Source organism: Nyctereutes procyonoides, unplaced genomic scaffold (assembly GCF_905146905.1).
Source record: "Nyctereutes procyonoides isolate TBG_1078 unplaced genomic scaffold, NYPRO_anot_genome, whole genome shotgun sequence".
NCBI lineage: Eukaryota > Metazoa > Chordata > Mammalia > Carnivora > Canidae > Nyctereutes > Nyctereutes procyonoides.
The window spans coordinates 22,952,190-22,973,588 of NW_026575122.1; the positions used below are offsets into that span (position 1 = coordinate 22,952,190).

General features: G+C 38.6%; 1 protein-coding gene across 4 annotated transcripts in view; it reads left to right on the top strand.

Annotated features, from left to right (window-relative positions):
• The window catches only part of IGF1 (insulin like growth factor 1), a 78,885-nt gene extending 57,963 nt beyond the window's left edge, over nt 1–20,922 (top strand). For 2 of the 4 annotated variants that reach the window (XM_055336563.1, XM_055336564.1), the window contains exon 4: nt 14,341–20,922. In XM_055336563.1, coding sequence (XP_055192538.1) covers nt 14,341–14,400 — 60 coding nt within the window. In that variant the 3' untranslated portion in view covers nt 14,401–20,922. Of the gene's footprint in view, nt 1–52; nt 476–14,340 lie in introns of those variants that run through there. The other 2 variants (XM_055336562.1, XM_055336561.1) reach the window with 2 other exon arrangements.
• The last annotated feature ends 477 nt before the right edge of the window (nt 20,923–21,399 follow it).

Genomic DNA, 21,399 nt, shown 5'->3' on the forward strand with positions numbered 1-21,399 from the left:
ACACCCAGGGAGCCACTTGTTCTCAATGCAATTATTTTTGTGATGTTTGCAGTATCATCCCCCATCTACCACCAAGAGAATGAAGTCTCAGAGGAGAAGGAAAGGTGGGCCAAAGAAACGCCCAGGAGGGGAACAGAAGGTGGGGACTGAAGCAAGTCAGCAGATGAAAGGAAAGAAGAAAGAGCAGAGAAGGGAGACTGGAGCTAGAAACTGAACGCAGAGGCAAGAAAGGAAACTGGAGGAGAGAAGGACTAAGCAGACAGAGGCAAGGACGATGGGAGAGAAGCAGACAGCGATAAAGAAAAGTGGGAAGTGCTATAGAGGAATGAAGAACGGTAGGCGTGGTGGAGCTAGATGATGCATGTGATGGAAAGAGGTGGAAGCTGCTGTAGAATGTGGCTAACAAATATCGAGAGGATGGAAAAGATGAATGTAATGCCCAAGGAAGCCCAGAGAAAAAAAAGTGGCAAGACTGAAAGAAGGAACACAAATTATGAAAGAGGCAAATAAGACACTACATTCCCCTCCCTGCTAAAAAAAAAAAAAAAAACCAAATAAGAGTAAAAGAATTAAGATTTAAAAAAAAATCAAGTTTTTTTATATGCATTTTAAAGTTCTGTGTGAAGCTATTGTAGAACTGCCCATGTCAATATATGTCCAAAGTTAAATATTAGCCCCAAATTCTCAGCAAGACTGAATTGTGTCACAGAAGTTCCCAGATTTCCTTTCCTGTGGTGTCACTGGAGGCTGGGTTTCTTAGTCAAGTGCATGTTCAGGCCAAAGGGCACTCAGTGTTTGCTTAAAGGCCTGTGGGGCCAGTGAGGTAACCTGGAAGAAGAGGTCATTGATCCTTCCCTTTTTATTTTTGCACTTTGGAATCAGATATAAAAGATGCATTTGTCTGCTTGGGGTTGTGCTAACAATGTACCACAGACTGGGTGGCTTAAGCAACAGATATTTTCACACATTTCTGGAAGTTGGAAGTCCAGATGAAGGGGTTGACCTCATTTTAACTAAATTACCTCAGCCAACACCTTATCTCCAAATAGGACACATTTTGGGTACTGGGAGTCAGGCCTTGAATGTATGAACAGCTGAGGAGAAGCATGGTTCAGTCCATAACTGTCTGATTACTGTCTTCTGATGCCATCTGCTATGAAAACTCTGTGTCTGTCTGTCTGTCTCTCTCTCTCATACACACACACAGACGCGAATCTAGGTCAGATATGACATCCTGTGAGTTTCTGTTCCATGGAAACACTAGGACAAAAAGCCTGTGAAACTGATTGGTTCAATCCCTTCATTTTAAAGACAAGAATACTAAGAACCACAGAAGGGTGAAGGCACGCTTGAGTTCCAAGCTACACTCCTTCTGGCCAGCAGAGAAAAGCACACATAATCAACATGGACTGAGAAAGAATTCTGAAAGGAAAAGTCAGGGCAGAAATACACAGCACACGAAATCTTCCATTAGCTTACTATTTTTCCACCAGAAGGAAGGAAGGAAGGGCATGAATGAGAGCAAGGGGCTGGATTTCCCTGAAGGTAAAACAAAACAAAACAAAACAAAACAAAAAGCTAAGTAGAACCACAGAATTTAGGTCTTCTAAATCTTTTCCTTCAGCTTCTTTGATCTAACTAGTAGGGTTGGAGTCTTCATAGACATAAAACAAAAATTGTCAAGATCATCCAAATTATGAACTATAGGAACTGAGAGAGGGTGTAAGAGAGAAGTGGTTAGCCAAGCACATGACAACACTTGTGGTGAGAAGATGACTAAACCAAGAGTGAAGCATTTCATCCAAATCACCTACTCTGAAGATGTCATGGTATAAATGAACCTCCTTTCTGCCTGGCCCTTCATGCCATTGCTGGCTTTCTACTTCAGGATCATTCTTCCTCTGCGGTGCACTGAAAAATATAATAAATATAACATAACGTAACATAACAGGCCATGCCCAAGGCTCAGCCCAGGAGGAAAAGCTAGTCAGATACATGTCAAGCCCCAGATGGGAGCCGAGCCACTTCTGCTGTGATTCCAAAAGCCTGGCCTATCTGAATAGACCAGGTAGGCTGGCAACTAAGCCCACCTAGCCAGCCACCTAATTCAGGAGATGCTGAGTTATTCCACTAAGACATCCATGCTTTGAGACCAGCTCAGAAGTGAGCTGATGCTTGCTGTGACCACCACCTAAGAGTGGTTTGCAAATACAGATGGCTCTTCAAGTTCCACAGAAGAACTAACAACTCGTCCCATGGAAAGGTTCCTCAGAGGATTATCTCTTTTCCCTATTTCATTGTTGACTGAGTAAATGCCATTTATGACCGAAAGCTTTGGATAAACTATAATTATACTCTACAATAAATTTCATTCAAAAGGAGTGAGGCAAAGACTTTAAAAGAAAAACAAAAGAATGGAACCTCCTAGTAAAAGAATGCTTGACTCTCACGCTATGGATTAAAATAATTTCTTTTTGGAATGGGTTTTATAGGCTCTAAAGCAGTCACCTTGAATGCCTACATATGGTTTCTGAAGGATATGAATCGACTAAATGGGAAGAACCTATTATTATTGTCTTTCCATCTCCTCCTCTCTAGTGTCAATGCTAAGCACTCAGTGATACATGTAATGCTAGATGGACAGGTGGACAGATGGATGGCTGGATAAAAACAGATGGACAAAAAAGTGAGAGAGGCCGCTGAATAGTGGTAAAGAAGGCCATAAAAATAAGTAGCAGTGCCGAGATGAATGATTCCTCTCGTCCTTGCATGAGACAGCGAGACAAAGGCAGAGTAAAAAAGGAAGCAAAGGAGTTGTACTGACACAGCCTTGCATGTTTTGAACTTCCTTCTAGAGCTTATACAGAGAGCATTCAAGGACTTACTGAGAAAAGTGGCCACTGATTGAATAGTCCTTTATAGTGAATGTTGTACACTTATTGCTCTCCCCAATGCTTTCTTAAAGTAGGCAGAGTATTCATCATCATTTAGAATTCTTTTGTTTCTACCGTTTCTCTTGGGGCAAATTGATGACCAGCTGCAAAACTAATGGGAAGATGGAAGGAATCATGATCCTGAAGTAAAATTGTCAAAAAATATCTTTATGAAGCATCTACAATGTGCCAAATTGTAGAAAAATATCTTTATTGAACACCTACAGTGCACCAACCTCTGCACAAGGCATGAAGGGGAATCCTAAAATAGATTGAAGAGGGAGGAAAACATAGCAGTTAAGAACACAGATGCTAGAGCCACACTGCCCAGGTTCAAATCCTGACTCTCACTCACTGGTTGTGTGGCCAGGGCAAATCATGACATTTAGACATTTACGTGTGCCTTGGTTTTCTCATCTCAAACAAGGGTGCTAACTGATGATACTTCCTAGGGTTGTGAGGGATTCACTGAGATAACATCTATATAAATGTGTATGGGAGCATGTGTGTACAAACACATATTATATTGCTTAAAATGGTTCCTGGCATATGGTAATCACCTATAGAGTTTTAGTTACATTATTTTATCTAGTTCTGAAAATTAGAGCCATCTGAAACAAACGTAAAAAATCAATCTCTTCAAGGGGAAGCGAGTCTTGTATTGTCACCAAAACCTTCAAAGCCACGTTTGCCAGTGCTTTTTGGTGAGGTGGTAGCCAGGTTTCAAGCAGATGATAGAAGAGGACTCAATGACCTTAGAGTCCTTCCAACCCAGAAAACCCCAGTTCTATGAATAATTCCATCTTAAATGGAAGCTCAGCTCTCCCATGTGAGGAACCGTTAACTTTTATTTCAAGGTCACAGAATGAACTTTCAGAAAGAAAAACCACCATTTTTCTCAACCAGTTAGAATCAAATGTAATACGTGTTTTCATTTCATGGTGCCTGAGGAAAATTTAATTGTAGCATGAACTCCAGCTCTTACTAGTTTTAAGTAAAATTGCCAAAATAAATAGAAATGTGGGATATTTCCGGGCTCACACAGCTTCCGGGACATTTCAGTTCCTAGGGCTGCCGATCCAGTGCCTTTCACAAGCATTTGATCTTCTTTCAAACATCTCTTGAAAACAAACAAAACCTCATACAGCTTCGAATGTGTGTGCTGTTGGGATGTAAGGATGGAAAAAGAGGCAAAAAAAAAAAAGAGTCCTCAAAGAGCCCCTCCTCCCTCCCTCCACCCTTTGACCACCTCCCTCTCGCCAACCACCAACAGGAAATAGTTTTCTTAAGTAATGCATTTTGCAATTTCTTCAGGCCCTGAGCATTCATCCATGGGGAAAGATGAGGTCCATTCTCTTTACTTGTCTGTGTGATGGGAATAAGGCCTTTTACTCTTTAACAGGTAATAGGGAACTGACTTTTAATCCAAGGGCAAAGTTGACAGTTGGAAGTTAAAGTGGAAGCCCTTGGTAGCGATAAGATACATTGTTTGAGATGAAGCAGAATGCCCCTTTATGGGGTTAGGGGTTTGGGGTAAATCATTTTCCAAAATTATAGGTAGATACAACTTCTTGGTTTTTCTTTCAGTGAAGAATTCCTCAGGTTTGTATGCTCATCAAAATGGCTAAAAGCCCAGCGACTGGTTCCTATGAAAATCAGTGACAGTCTTTACTGACCTAAGCAAGACAAGTCCACTTATAAAGAAGGGGCAGGTGAGGTTGGCAAAGGTTCTTCAGGGGCCACTAAACTTCTAGGTTGAAATCAGCTTCTCCATCCTCAGGGTGCTAACTGAAATGTGAGCACCTTGCCCTGATGTCCACAGGTTTGGGGTTCATCTTTGATGGGACCCTTTAATGCCTTTACTGCTACTTCCCTTTTATCCGGCAACCAAAGGAGGTTATTTAGAAATACTGACTTATGCTTAAACTCAAAAAGAGAGAAATAGGAATTGAGAACATCAGGGAAATTACGTAAAATGTGGGACAATGGGCCTGTGAGTCCATAACTGGTACTTCTAACAAGCAGCCAGGAAAGTTCTCACCACATATTAGAGGCACAATTACAGATATGATGGGCTAAATAAGTAACAAGAGCTGGAAAACATTTCTGAAAAATTTCTATCTTTATTTTATTTACTAATGTGGTTACAGATTTAAGACCCATTGGTCAGGAAACTGACTCTTGAAAAGTAGAAGTTTGATAGAAATAAGAATGTTAAGAAGCATCCAACTAATTTTTATTCTAAATGCCCTTGCTGGTAATTTAAAATCTGTAATTAACTACAGAAAATAGTTTTGAGGAGAAAGGGATTCTTTTCTCTACTTTCACGTTGTGTGTGTGTGTGTGTGTGTGTGTGTGTGCAGTTTTGTGTTCCAGGATTCTTGCAACCACTAGTGATTTGGAGTGAATCACTTTCAAAATTATAGGTAAATACAATTTCTTGGCTTTTCTTTCAGTAAAGGCAAACTCTTATGTGAAAACTAATCACCATTCAAGAGAAATCACATTACTCTTTCGTCTTTTCAAAGGTTTAGTCCTAAGTTAAATATTCAGGAAACAACGGGAACATTATTGTAGTGCCAGAAAGAAGTTGGTTTTCTTTCTATTGTATCTTCTTCTAAGGATCCATGGGTTTCAACTACCTCCAATCTCATCTACAGAAGTAGAAAGAATGGCTCCGTAGGTTAGAAAACAGAAACTTTCACAAAGAACCAGTCTGAAACTTTAGAAACCTTGAGGTCTAATTCTTGACCCAGCACAATCAAAGGTCAGTTGCATCCAGCCTGTCTTCATTCCAGCAAGCCCTGCCCCTACTTCTATCAGAGAATGGGCGTTGTTAAGAGCAAGACCTATGAAAGGCTGAGCATGATGGCAATTCTTCTGCCTCATGAAGTAACCCTGGAGTTCCCAGTGAGAGACCAAGAGATTTTACATCAAACCCAAGCTGACCAAATGGCCTAATCTTCTAAGATGGGATTCACATGCCAGAAGTTTTTATAAAATTCTGTGTAAAATATATAAACACTTGTATGGGGCTTTCTGCCTGGCCAGCTCCAAGAGGTCAAGCAATCAAAGACTAAGCATCTTTGCCACCTGTGAAAATATGATGTGCTCTTTTCACAACTGTAGCTAACAATCATAGTAAAACAAAATTACCAAATGATGTGGTGCCAGTCCACAGCAGGTTGATGGCCGCTTAAGGATTCCTAATCAGCTGACTGTCACAGACTTGGGAGTACGCCATATTTATGCTGTGGTGTGAGTGTGGTATGACTGAGTAGTTCATGAGGCATTGCAGGATTAGAAAATCAGAGAAGCATAAAGGAATCAATAAAGACAGCATCATTACTGTTACTTCCTCAATATCTGTTGACTTAGGCCACTGTTGGATGCTCTGGTGGGTCTGTCTGTAAACAATGACATTTATTTTCTTCTTCAAGTGAGTATTAGGATGAAGGTAGAAACAATTCTGATTTCTAAAAACTGTATATGTGCATGAATTGTTCTTGCGCCATTTTCTGTCTTGGAAAAGCTCTGGTTGGCACCCTGTGTGTTTACTTTTATATGCTGAAAGGCTCCCATCAACCTCAAACAGATGCAAATCACTTTAACTTGTCATAGTGTTATTTTGTTCATCCTAAAAGTTCAGACAAGCCTTCCAAACTTCCAAAATTTCTCTCAATTCAGCGAGGAGGAATATTTAGAACACAGCCTTTGAGTGTTGTACCCAGACGTGTCACACACACAAAGAGTGAGTGGAGGTGGGCAACACCCTTTCCTACTGATCCTATGAACTCATCACTACAACGCTGAAATGACACCAAAAGGTACAACCCTGGGCCTCAAGTCTCCTCAGAATATTGTAATGTGAATCGCTGCATACACTATTTTCAGGACCCCAGCATAAGTTGTACGATAGAGGAAACAAAGGCCTTTTGGAGGCTGGAGAGAGAGAAAAAAATAATAATAATCAAATCCAGTTTTTAGGTAAAAATGTACTGAATCTTTAACACATTATCAGTGAAATTGCTAGAATGTGGTGTTTCACTTTTTAAAATACCACAATAGTTGAACCTTTCAGCAATTCCAAAATCAATTCCCTCTGGAAAAGATAGTGGGCTTAAACATATATATATATATATATATATATCACAGACACAAATAGCTAACTGAACAAGCTGCCCATAAAATCAACAGTCTAAGCAACCTGAACCCTGAAGTGTTTTACAACATCCTTCAAGACTATTAAAGGCAACCTAAATACCTCTTGTCAACAAGGGAAAATACCCCTCAGCACTTTTTTCCCCTTTTCTTTTTCTTTCTTTCTCTCCAGGCTTTTAAACAACTTTGGTAGTGATTTCTTACATCACAGACAGAAATATCTGAAATAGAGAGTCAGGTGGTATCCTTTGAAGAGTAAGAAAGTTGCTAAATCAGGATAATCCTCGAGGAATTACAGGACAAATATAAATTCCCTAAATCCTAGGGATTCCTAGGGATGCACCAGTCACTAGAAAAAAAAAAAAAAAGAGGTATACATCTGCTATCCCAGCACTGAAGGGAGTACTGAGTACCCAGTAAGTCAAGATTCCCTTTCTCCAGCCAGGGAAAGGTCAACACCCTTCAATGGGATGTGCTTTGACCACATCAATTATAAAAAGGGCAGTGGGCAATAAGAATAGGTGGTATTTGTTAAACACACACTTGTGGTGAGGATTATACTGAATTATTTCAGTTAATCTTCATCTTTAGCCTGTAGGATAAGTACTACAATTATCCTCATTGTACCGATCTAAAAACTTGGGCTGAGTAAGGCTAAATGTCTTGCCATGGTCTTGCTCTAACAAGTGGTCAGACCAGAATCTAAACTCAAGATGGACTCCAGGGCGTTAGCCATGAACTGCACTCTTTCTTCTGCATTTTTTCACATATGTGTCTTGTACTATCATCCACTGATTGTTAAGTTCCAAAACAGGAGAGGCCTCCGTAGTATGTGTCCCCACAGAGAACATGGCAGGAAGTAGGAAGCTGAGGCGAGGGGGCTAAACTCTGTTCTACTAACTGTAGGAAAATTTAAACAATTTGACAAGCATTTCCTGGTTTGCTCCATTTGTCCAAAGCACCATGAGTCTGGGGAAGATCAGAGTTGAAGGAAACATGTTAACTGCCCTCAAGGAGCTTACTTTTCAGTGGGGACACACAGACATAATTCACTCTACTGCATGCACCTCAATGCTCTAACAAAGATAGAGGCAGAGTGGACTTTGAGAGCATAAAGGTCTACACAGACGGATGTTGCTAATAAATGAGCTCATAAAATGAATCAAAAGCAAGGGCCCTTGAAACAGTAGGCTCACACACAACTATGCCAGGTCAAGTGTGTAAGGGTGATCACATGTCCCCATAACAGCATTATGAGGTGGGTGTGCTTACCCCCACCTTTAACTTTACAGAAGAGGAAATAGGAGCAAACAATGTTGTGATTGTCAAAGTCCCTTAATTCCTGTGTGGGGAGGTGGGATCCTAACCAGGTGTATAAGCCCAGGTCTTTGGGGGAACAGAGATGGGACTGGGTTACATGAGCAGGATTTTATTAGGGAGAAATACCTGTGAGGAAGGAAACTGGGGAGGAACCAGGAAGTCTGGGCAGACCATCAGAACACGGTGCAAGTGAAGGACCCCAAGTGAAGGAGAAGGGCAGGGGGAGAGAGTGTTGGGTGGAAGTGTCTCGAACTGCTTTACAGTCTAAGGAAGAGTGCAGAAAAGGCCCTGGGGGTCCTTGAACCAAAAGTTTGCCAAGAAAAGAGTCTTGCATGTCCCAGGAATGGGTATACCTTGTGTCCCCACCATGCTCAGTCTTGGAATTGGGGGAAGTGCCAGCTCTGGGCCACTCCCCATGGCCAGAGAAGAGGGTCATATTGGGAAAAAATGGCCATTCCCACTGTAACCACAGAAATGGTAGGATGAGGTAATTTCCAGGAAAAAAGTAAGAGGCTGAGCAGACCGACATTACATCCAAACTGTATACCTTTTACTTTGTTAAGAGGCAACCATCGCACCAGGAACACAAGTCTCTTGAAATGTGCACCTTTGTCCTTTGGCTCTAAAAGTCACATCCCAAAGCGCTGAGTAGATTGCAGGACACTTACTTTCTTGGCTCCTGGAGATGAAAGGCTGACCCAACTCTCCTGGAATTTGAACTTGTGATTCCCTCAAGTAACGAAATATCAAAGATGATACTGAAATATCTAAATTGTCCTCCACAATCTCATGTGTCTCCAGGCCAAACCAAGCAAAATAGCTAGAGCACATCCTTTCTGGAAGGTAAAGAGCTGATACCTGGGCGATCTTTCCAATTATCTGCTCTCCTTTTTCCCTCCATTTTGCCCTTTTTGGGCAAAGGTCAATGCTGAGTTAGGACTTTATGGGATATAGTAGGCTGCTAATATTCTGTACTGGACATTATTTTCCCACCATTTTCATAGGGTGCCAGGCTTTTCTTAGACTTTGTGTCATACAATACTTACTTGTTTGGAGTAGTTGAGATGGAAACATAATCTATTGAAAACATCACTGCTTCCTTTCTGAATTTTTTTTAAAGATTTTATTTATTTACTCATGAGAGACAGAGAGAGAGAGAGAGAGAGAGAGAGAGAGAGAGAGGCAGAGACACAGGCAGAGGGAGAAGCAGGCTTCATGCAGGAAGCCTGACATGGGACTCAATCCCGGGTCTCTCCAGGATTAAGGCCCTGGGCTGAAGGCAGCACTAAACCGCTGAGCCACCGGGGCTGCCCTTCCTCTCTGAATTTAAAGAGACTATTATCATTCTTCTTTTAGATACTATTTTTCGAGCCAAAATCTCGTAAAGATGGGCAAGGGGAAAAAAGAAAGGTTTATAATATCCACAGGGTTAGCTTTGGCTAACTTGATACTCTGCTACTAGATTCCTATGATTAACAATATAAATGAGGCCCAGCTCACACTGGTAAGGGAGGACACCCCCTTGCCCTCTAAACAAGCATCTAACACTGTCTAGGATCATGGGCAGCTTATAATATTGTCAATAATGATAATAATAATCATTCCAATTTTTTTTTAATTTTTGTTTATTTATGATAGTCACAGAGAGAGAGAGAGAGAGAGAGAGAGAGAGGCAGAGACACAGGCAGAGGGAGAAGCAGGCTCCATGCACCGGGAGCCCAATGTGGGATTCGATCCCGGGTCTCCAGGATCGCGCCCTGGGCCAAAGGCAGGCACTAAACCGCTGCGCCACCCAGGGATCCCTCATTATTCCAATACTATTGGAAAGATATTTGGACCTTGGAGTACCCAATAATGTTTAATAATAATAATCATTATTCCAATATTATTGGAAAGATATTTGGACCTTGGAGTACCCAATAATGTTTTATCTTTTGGGGAAGCCATATGGTAGAATGGCTAACTGGTGAGCTCCAGAATCAGAGGAAACTGGCACAAATCCCAACCATGGTCACATCTTCCCTGTAAGAAATTAGGAAAGTTGGCTTTTCTAAGCTTCAGATTCCTTAAAGGTAAAATGAGCAAGACACAGTATCCACCTCCAAGTGAACTAGGAGAATTAATTAAGAAAAATATGTGCAACTAACATGCATAATATAGAGCCCAGGTGCTAAGCCATATAAGTATCTTATTAACATAATAAACTGTCTTATTATTAGTCTTAGATCTATCAGTTTGTTCCTATGTGACCTCAAGCAAGTCACCAAATCTTAGCAAGCATGAGATTATAAATAAAGCTGATGCAAATAATATCACCTACTGGAGATTACTGTGTAAACTATGAAGTGTCTGCAAATGTTAATCAAGGTTATTGTTACTGCCATTGTTATTCACACTCAGTGATCCATTTCTTTTTTAAGATTTTATTTATTTATTCATGAGAGACACAGAGAGAGAGGCAGAGGGAGAAGCAGGCTCCCTGTGGTGAGCCCAATGCGGGACTTGATCCCAAGACCTCAGGATCACGACCTGAGCCAGAGGCAGATGCTCAACTGCTGAGCCACCCAGGTACCCCTCTTGGTGATCTTTTTAATCAAAAAGTTTGTGGATTGCTTTCATTTGTAAAGTGAGGAGCTAGGATAAAAGCCAAGAGACAATGGAAGGATATGTATATCATGTAATAATCCAGGGCAATTTCCAGCTTCCTAAATTGTGTGCATGGTACACATGTACCATGTACATGGTATACATGTACATATGTATATCGCAAATTAAGACCTTCTGGAATTTATCCCCTATTATGAGTTGGTTAACATTTCCCTTGGAGTGATCAATTTCCTCAACCAACCTGAGCAAGCTAGAGGACCAGCTGTTTTTCTTTTTTTTTTTTCTTAAATAATCTTACCTTCCCTGGTGTCAATAGGAAACAGTATTTACTCACTACTGTTTTCCTTTCAAAAATCTGTCTAGTTGCATACTAGAAACAGTTTCAGCTGGTTTGTTTGTCTTGGACAAGCTGTTGAAGTGAAAAGTTTTTGCTTGGCTGAATGTGGGACAGTTTCATAACCCTTCAAGAAGTGCACTGAAGGTGGGTGCCAGCTCCGGCTGCTTCTAACATGCCTCCACTTGCTGCCCATTGTCGAGGGTGGCCAGCGTAATTAAATTAAGACAATGAGCAAAGCAACAGATGCGACTGAGACCAAATCCCTGAGTGCTTTTGTTTTGTCACTGTCATTGTCTGCAACAAAGAAGTCACATGTGAGAGCCTGGGAAGGGAGCCAAATGCAAACCAGACAACATCCCAGCTGGTTTTGAATGGCCTCCACCTTACGCGTGTGTGCATGGGAACCATGCTACTTGGCGCAGTGTCTGTCGACTCAAGTGAGCTTCTGCCCATGGCTCTGCTGCAAGGTCGAAACAGACCCAGAAGAAATAGGCCAGAGGATCTCTGTGCTCACTGACGCTTTACACCTCTGCCATCCAGAGAAAAGAAGAATTTCTCTGTTGGGGAAAAGGATAAGATCCATGCGCTTGACCAATCTGACTTCAGTCCTTTGACTTACAGCCCTCATGAATTTGGAGAGGGATATATAGAATAAATATAACCTGAGTTTTTTTCTTCTGTAAATCTGGGATTAATTTGGCTTGAGAGAAAGACTAGAGATTAAATACTTCATCTTTTAGTTTGTTACTATTTCATTCTTGAGCACTTTCCAAGTGTGGGCATCATTAGGATTCTTAAGAGTCTTCTTTTTCTAAGCTAGTATGCCTGTTAAAGCGAAAAGAAGGCAAACTCAGATTAGCATATTTTTTAGATCTGTTATTTGATTTGATTAGTAGTTTGATAGAGAGGTAGCATCCTTAATAATAGCCATTGGTGGGGATTTTGATGAGCCACATACCATCTGCAGGATCCATTGCATATCAAACAGAAAAGTTTCAAGGTGTTTAGGACAATAGTGAGCCTACTATATAGCCCTATTTGTCTTTCTTCCATTTTTCAGGAGAACTCCTTTAAGAAAGGAGAATAGCATATAAAATTGGAAATACAAATTTACTGGTAGCTTAAGAGTAGGTGCTTTAGCAGCAACAAATGCATGTTCAGTGGACGTAGTAAAATTGTATGGTATCTGGGGGGAAAGTGCCAGGATTTTAAAACAGATGCATTTCAAGCTATCCAAATACCAAACTTCTTCCCACAACTTTTTCTCAATGGCCACTGAGCTATGTTTATTTTGATAAACATATCTATACAATAACGCTATCTTCCTTCTATTTAATCAATATAGGATATTGACCGTCAATTTGCAAAGTGCTACTAGCTTTTTTGAAGGACTCGGTGATAACTTTAATGTTCCAGGTAGAGCTGAAAAAAATAGGTGTAAGAAAAATTACCAAATCCCTCTGGGCCCTGGCCAATAGATATTATTTCCAGGGATTGTAGCTGGGTCTGTACCAGCTTCTCACACGCTGTAGGTTTTGGTGTGAGCAATCTCCAGGGTCCCTTACAATGACCCCTGGGTTCCTAAGAATGCTTGGGTTAAGAGGTCATTAGCCAGAAGGGAAGAATTTAAAGATTCCAGCCGCCATAGTGAGAATTCTTATTTTTGGTCATGATGAAAACATGTTTGGGGTTAAAAAGGTATACTGTGAATTCTTGAACCTCACTCAGTAATAGTTATTGGTTATACATAATAGTTACTATATCCTCCTCTAAGGTCCTTCTGGCTCAAGGTGAAACCAAGAGAAGCAGCACCTAATTTCTATGCACACAGATGCCATGTCCTCCCAGATTTAATCCACATCTTCTTAGTCATCTAAAAAAAACTTTGCTACATAAATATATTCAAGGAAAAATAATAACTATAGGAAAAGTATGATCACACACTGCCTATTATAGTTATTCATTAAATTCATTCTGTAGCTATTTATTGAGCAACTGCAATATTCCAGGCATTGTTTTAGACACAAGGATATAACAGTGAACAGACTGGTCTCTACTACATGGAGCTTCTATTCTAAGCAAAACTGAATATGCCTTGGACAACAGCATTGCTTGCTGATAAGTGAATGGTAGCACCAAAGGAAGGAACCCAGGTAGTCTAGGAATGGTTACTTTCCAATGAAGATGAAATTATAATAATAAGGAGTAAATAATAATACTGATAAATAGCTAATACTTATGTAGTGTTTACCATGTGTCAGACCTATTATAAGTCTTCTTAGGTACTTCTTCTTTAACTCTTAATCCTACAAAGTAGGAACTATTATTATACTAGTTTATAGATAAAATTGAGACATAAGAGATTGCCACTTTCACAAGTTTACATGACTGAAACTGAAAGAGTCAGGATTGGAACCCAGCTCAGTATGTCTATGATTTTACAGATTCTAAGTCAATCATTAAATTTCCCAATCTTCTACTTCTAAAAACTCTCCCTCTCTCCATAGGAGAAAGAGAAAAAAATGAAAAAGAAAGATCTCCTTTTTTATAAAAATCAAACCAAAACAAAATGCAATAAAATAACAGAGGATGATCTCAGAATGTGTTCCTTTTTTTTTTCTCTCTCTTTTTCTCTTTTTTCTCCCCTCTCAGTAGGAAAAGATGCCACAGGACAGGATTCTGGATTTTTCAAAGTCTCCTTCCTGTCAACAAATCTGTGACAGCGGCAGATGAATAGAAACATATTTCTGTGTGATTATAAAACAATCTCATGACACCCTCAGGGGCACATAACAGTAGCCTGAGTGAGATTTGACTAAATTAAAAGCTAAAGGCCTATCTACTTACATATGTCTTTCTTAGAAAAAAGCTATCTATGAGATTGACTAATGAGACATAAAATATGAGACCCCATGTTAGAACTGGATGGGGGGGCACATAAAACTGCATCAGTTAATGTTGCTGTTTCTCCCTTACTTTTAGGAAGTACATTTGAAGAATGCAAGTAGAGGGAGTGCAGGAAACAAGAACTACAGAATGTAGGAAGACCTTCCTGAATTGTGAAGAATGACATGCCACCGGCAGGATCGTTTGCTCTGTAGGAGTTACCTGATAAACACCAGAAGACCTACCAAAAAATGTTTGATCACATTTTAAAAGATGGGCATTCCCCTCAATGAAATACGCAAGTAAACATTCCAACATTGTCTTTAGGAGTGATTGTTAAAAGCTTTGCACCTTGCAAAAACGGTCATGGAGTTGGTAGATTGCTGTTGATCCTTTATCAATAATGTTCTATAGAGAAAAAAGAAAAAATATATATATATATCTTAATCCCTGCCTCTCAAGAGCCACAAATGCATGGGTGTTGTATAGATCCAGTTGCACTAAATTTGTTTCTGAGTCTTGGCTGCTGGAGCCATTCATTCAGCAGCCTAAGTGGTTTATTAATCTTTTTTTTATTTGCACTTCTTTCCACACAACACAGGCCGTTTGTTCTACAGTGTCTGATGATCTTGTCTATCTCCACCCCCTCAACTTCATCATCTTTACATTTGCCAAATTTGGCCTCCTCAAGAGCAGCAACAAGCAGTCAAATAGCACACCCAAAAGATTTTAACCCAAAAGATTCCATCTGTGGCATTTGTACCAAAATATAAGTTGGATGCATTTATTTTAGACAAAAGCTTTATTTTTCCACATCTTGCTAAAAAAAAATGCAAGTAGTTGCAATATTGAGGCCAATCATTTTTAGGCATATGTTTTAAGCATAGAAAGTCTCAAACTCTTAACAGTTCCTTAAAATGATGAGTTAGTGTACAACCTGATTAGTAACTTCTCTCTTTTTATTTTTTCCATATAGAGCACTATGTAAATTTAGCATATCAAGAATACAGGATATATCACAAACAGTATGTAAAACTCTGTTTTTTTAGTACAATGGTGCTATTTTGTAGTTTGTTATATGAAAGAGTCTGGCCAAAACGGTAAAAGGTGAAAGCAAAACAAAAGAAGCCTGGAGCTGAAGATGACACAAAGAGGAAGAGTAATAAAAATCCATCCATGTGGGAAGAAGGCAAAATTCCCCTAATTATGCCTTCCGGGAAAAACGTAAGACACAAAGTCCACTGATGCCAATTCGATTGGCAAGTCCAGAGAGGAGTGGAAAAAGCAGAGAAGCTAGGAATTTAACAGTCCTGGCTTCTGCTTCTCGTTGAAGAAACAAACATCTGCTGACTCCATCATGGACTCACCACTGTGTGACTTTGGGCAAGTCACTTCACCTCTCTGTGCCTCAGTTTCCTCATCTACAAAATGGGGGCAATATGCCATCTACCTACCTCATGGGGGTGGTATGAAGATTACACAGATAAAGCTCCAGATTCTATCCTGGGTTGCTATGAGGGCATAAGGTCAGAGCCCTTCAGTTGCTGGGATGCAAGGAATTGTAGAAACAACCCATTCATGGTATAGCTAGGAAACTGATTAGCCGAACGTTCCTGACACACTAACTCTTGTTAATGAAGCTGTTCCACAGACCATCCAACTCTCCTAGTTGTGAAAAGCTGCCAGTTCCATCTCTTTTAAAACCCTTTCAAAATAAGTTAGAAATATCTGATTTACAGTTTCATCTGAATTCTGCATTTGGATGTATGAATACAAAGTGAAAAGAGAGAAAGGAAAAGAAAAAAAAATGGGAAAAAAGACTTCCACCAGTGAAAGGGCAACTACTCCATCTTTTAGCACTCACTGACTCTTCTAGGCAGTTACTAGTAATCTAAGACAATACTTCTTGTAATATTATAAATGATACTCCATTCATTGTGAACAATATAGTTATTCTTACTCCTTGGGCAATCTAAAAAAAATTGCCCAAGATTCCAAATATTGACATAGTATCTAATTTTTTAAAATCACAAAATTACTTTCTTTAATAATTTTGCTCTTATCCTTAGCTGTATTTACATATATATATAAAAATTTTTGTTAAAAGATACTTGACTAGAGTTGCTAGTTGAGAGGCAAAATTTTCTTTTCCAAAACTAGAAATTTTCCTTCATGTCTGCTTACAAGAGTGACCCCTGGCCCTCTGTGGGTGCATCTTATCCATTCAACTGAAAATTAATATCAAGAAGATCCAACAGTGAGGACAGGCCCATGGTGACCTAAAAAATGTTTCCCATCTACATACATATTAAGATTTTCTTATTAGAATGATGAATCGTCTATCATTCAGATCTTTTTTATCTGCCTTTAAACATTTTGGTGAAAAGCAGCCAGGCTTGATTACTTCATGCAAATTGTATTTCTTTATTCTTGGAAAGTGTACATGGAAAACAAAAATAGCATCTTTAGTTTTCATCCCACTGGTTCACCTTGAGTTTCAGAAACCAGAGAAAGTCTAAGACTTCCTGGATCTTCAAACATATGCAAAAAAAAAAAAGGCCTATATGGTGGGTCCCCCACTCAGCCAGTAAGTCTTTAAACCCTCAGACCCTCAGCATTACTTGAATTGAGCACCGCTGGCATGCTGAGCCATGCTGTGATCATTACAGACAAAGGTAAAAGAAACTGGTAAAAGAAACTCGTTGTTGCCCTTTATCTGTTTTCCAGACAGATGTGTTCTGTGGATTTAGATGCTGGACCCCTCTTCCCAAAATGGCACTTCTGGTTTTTATTTCTTGCTCTTCATGTATACCCTTATGTGCAATCCTCTGCAGACCTGTGGGTTTCCAGACACACTTGGATATGGTAATTCTAAGTGTCTCTGACTTATTTGATTCACTTAATAATTCTATTCATGGCCAAAACTACCCCAGTGAGGAAAGCTTAAATGTGCAAAGCCATATTATCTTTCTTAATTTTTCTAACACATAATCCTCTCCAACTGTATCATAAATCAACAAATCAAAAATTGACTAATTATACTAATGCACTACCTTACTTTTAAATGACATTAAACTAGAAGACAAATCAGTGCAAAACTTCAAAAGTCAGTTGATCTATACACTACAGCAGAATGACCCAGGATTGATGGAAAGGAGCACCTAAAACTTCACAACTCAAAACTTTCATAAGCTTTGCTTTGGATTTTTCAAATAAGGCAATTTCAAAATGTTTATGAAAAAGCTGTAAATATTGGTAAGAATGAGCCAATTCTTAAGCTTAAAGGCTTAAGTCCTAATTTAACCGACAATGCTCAATACCTAGATCAAATTTCTGTTCCCAGTTCCCCAAATAACGTAAGTGTCTTTTGAACACTTGAAGATGAGGAGGCTCCACTGAAAAAGTTAACTTATCTTTCTATCAGAATCCACCCTTCTAGAGATAAAAACTCGCAACACCCACTCCCCCCACATAAACACACATGCAAGTGCATGTGCGCACACACACTCACCCTAAAATTCCAATGAAAGACTGAGAAGAAATTACTTCCTTGAAAAAACTTATTGGGAAAAAAAAGAGAAAGAAAAAGAAAAAGAAAAAAGAAAAGAAAGAAAGAAAGAAAGAAAGAAAGAAAGAAAGAAAGAAAAAGAAAGAAAGAAAGAAAGAAAAAAGAAGGAAAGAAAGAAAGAAAGAAAAAGAAAGAAGAAAGAAAAGAAAGAAGAAAGAAAGAAAGAAAGAAAGAAAGAAAGAAAGAAAGAAAGAAAGAAAGAAAGAAAGAAAGAAAGAAAGAAAAGCAAGCCTGGCCTCCCTTGAGAATACATCCCCTCCTTGGAATGTCAATGTTTGTGTAGATGAAACCATCTCATGCACTGTGGCTCCAGAGTTTCTGTTACTAGTTTATGCACTTGGGAGACTGCTTAAATGGAAGATGTAGCACATTTTGCTTTCCCATTTATTGTTTGGCCGGCTATGCCAATGTGGTGCTATTGTTTCTTTAAGAAAGTACTTGACTAAAAAAAAAAAAAAAAAAAAAAAAAAAAAAGAAAAAAAAGGAAAAAAAAGCATAGACATATTTTTTTAAAGTATGAGAACAACAATTCTATAGATAGATGGCTTAATAAAATAGCATGAGGTCTCATCACCACCAACTTTCAACTTTTTAATCACTCACAAGTAGCATACTGTTCACCAAATTCCAAATTTTGAGTTTGGGGGTGTAGGGGCAGAAGATGGAATTTTTGTAAAGTTAGAAAGCTCTGTTACTCTGTCGGCTCTTAAACTCAGCAAAATTAGCAATATGTTATCCAATCTGAACACCTCGATCAAGAGCAGAGAGTACATGTGGGGGGAAAAAAGGATCTTATAGGCAAATGGCAGAACAAAAGATGATAAAGTCACTCATTGATTTTTTGTGCTCTGCTCTAAAACAGATATTCAGCAAGTGGAGAATTTTTTTAAAAAAAAAGAGGGAAAAAATTGCATAGATTAAATCTGTTAAAAACAGCTTCCGCCACCTCCCCCTCAAGTCATTCTCTGGCATTTACTGGTTTATAGAAGATACTCTCCCTTTGTCTAAACATCTCAAGGAGCAGTAGCTCTCCTAAAAAGCAATCACTGATCTCATTGGGAAGTGTAGGGAAATATTTCCTTATGAGATGGGGGTTATCTACTGATAAGGAAAGAAGAATTTATGAGAAATCATTGAAAGAGATGGCTAACAATCTGTGAAGATTTTTTTTGTTTTTGTTTTCTTTTGTTTTTTACTTTATACAGTCTTTATGAATATCTTAATGTTCAAAACTGATTTGGTTCTTTCTTCTTCTTCTTCTTCTTCTTCTTCTTCTTCTTCTTCTTCTTCTTCTTCTTCTTCCTTTTGTATTGGAATGAGGGATGATAAGTTAAACCCACATAGACTCTTTAAAACTATAGGCTAGATAGAAGTGTATGTTTGACTTGTTAAAGCTATAATCAGACTATTTAAAATGTTTTTTCTATTTTTAATCTTAAAAACGTGTACTAATTTATTAGAGACAGATCCTGTTTGGCTCTCTTCATAAGAAAGAAGAATCACCTGGGCTTTCCCCTCAATGTTTTCAAAAGATAAATCTGATTTATCCATCATTATGGCATCATTTATTTTTTTAAAAAATTTAATACAAGAATTGCAATTCTTTTTGCCCCTCTCTTGCAATGATCATGAAGTTCAAAATATGAGGGGTAAAAAACAAGAAGAAAATTTTGTGGATTCTTTGTTTTCAGTGCTAGTGTTTAATCCTATAGTACATATTTGCTTATTGCTATGTTAATATTCTAAAAGACTTTCCTGTTAGGTGTTAGAAACTGATACATAGATATCTTTTTTGTGATTTCTATTTAAAAAAAAAAGGAGATGAGAAGACTGAAGCTTTAAAGTGCATATGGTACAGGATAAAGATACCAACTGAAATAACCAAGTCCATCCTAGAACAATATTTTTATTTTGGCGGGGGAACTTCTCATACATAAGACAGAGGTCCAGGGAATTTTTGAAACTATCTCTATTCCTCCCAGTCCTTATTCAATTAGTATTTGCCTCAAAATTGTATAGAGGGGTCACCAAGCTGAAACCCTGGAATTCAAGGGGCTTCTTTAAAAAATACATATTCTACACATTCCCTCTTAATTTATGACTACACGTTGATCTTAAACATGGTCTCTTTTCTTCCTTGTTCTTCAGCTGTCCTTGACAGGGTATTTAAAGGAAACAATATATATAATTTTAAAAGGGGAACAAAAAAGTCCCAAACATTACTGCCCAATTGAAATGTGAGTTAAAATGGAAATAGTTTCTCCTGCTTAATCCCTGCTGAATCACCTGTCACCTTCAGAATTACTTTTCACAACCCTTATAATCTACCCTTTTTTTTAACTGCCCAGGCCTACTGCATCCTAAAAGTAAACATTATCCATTTCCTTTTGCCCAAAATGCACTGATGTAAAAGTAGGGAAAAAAAAAAAACTCAAAGTTCCAAGTCACCCACTGGCCCCATTTACCTACTGAGAGCAAAGTCACTTTTGTTAATCCCTTAATCTGATTGTTTGGATATTTATCTTGTACCTGCTGCTAAATACACTGCAGGAGGGACTCTGAAACCTCGAACTGTCTACTCACATCTCTTATCTGTATCTGTGTATCATTAGAATGTCTATTCAAAATATTAAAAAACTTTCAAACACCATGCAGCTTGTATTCAGTTTACATAAAGGCCCCAAATATCACGTCAGATCTTTTGTTACTAAGGGAGTTAATGAACTATGAGAACTGGGATTACATCATGTGTTTTGCTTCATACGGTTTTATCACACTTACAAGCCAAGTGTGATAAATACACATACAGACACTGAATTTTTTTTCCCTGCTACTTTGAAACCGGGAAATAATGATTGGTCATTCATTATATCTGTCTTAGTTCAAGAGCATATTTTTTATTAAATTAACTCTGATTGTATTTGAAATCATTAATCATTTATGGCAGAGGAATATCAATCCTAATGACTTCTAAAACTGTAACTAACTGAATCATTATCTTACATTTACTGTTAAGTAAGCATATTTGGAAAAATGTATGGCTAGAGTGTCATAATAAAATGATATATCTTTCTTTAGTAATTACATTAAAATTAATCACATTTGATTAATTAGTTCTTTTGGACAATGTTGGTGTGTCATTCCTTAAGAATTCTGTTGTTCTGTAGCATTTCTATCAATTAAGGTCACTGCAACAAATAAACAAGAAAACTTACCCAGAAAAAAAATAAAACTAATCATACACCAGAATGGAGATATCTTACAGAATTTACAGATTATATATATTTTTTTAATTTTTTTATTGGAGTTCAATTTGCCAACATTTAGCATAACACACAGCTCATCCCGCCAAGTGCCCCCCTCAGTGCCCATCACCCAGTCATCCCAAACCCCTGCCCACCTCCCCTTCTACTACCCCTTGTTCATTTCCCAGAGTTAGGTGTCTCTCGTGTTTTGTCACCCTCACTGATATTTTCACTCATTTTCTCTCCTTTCCGTTTATTCCCTTTCACTAATTTTTATATTCCCCAAAAGAATGAGACCATATAATGTTTGTCCTTTTCCAATTGACTTATTTCACTCAGCAT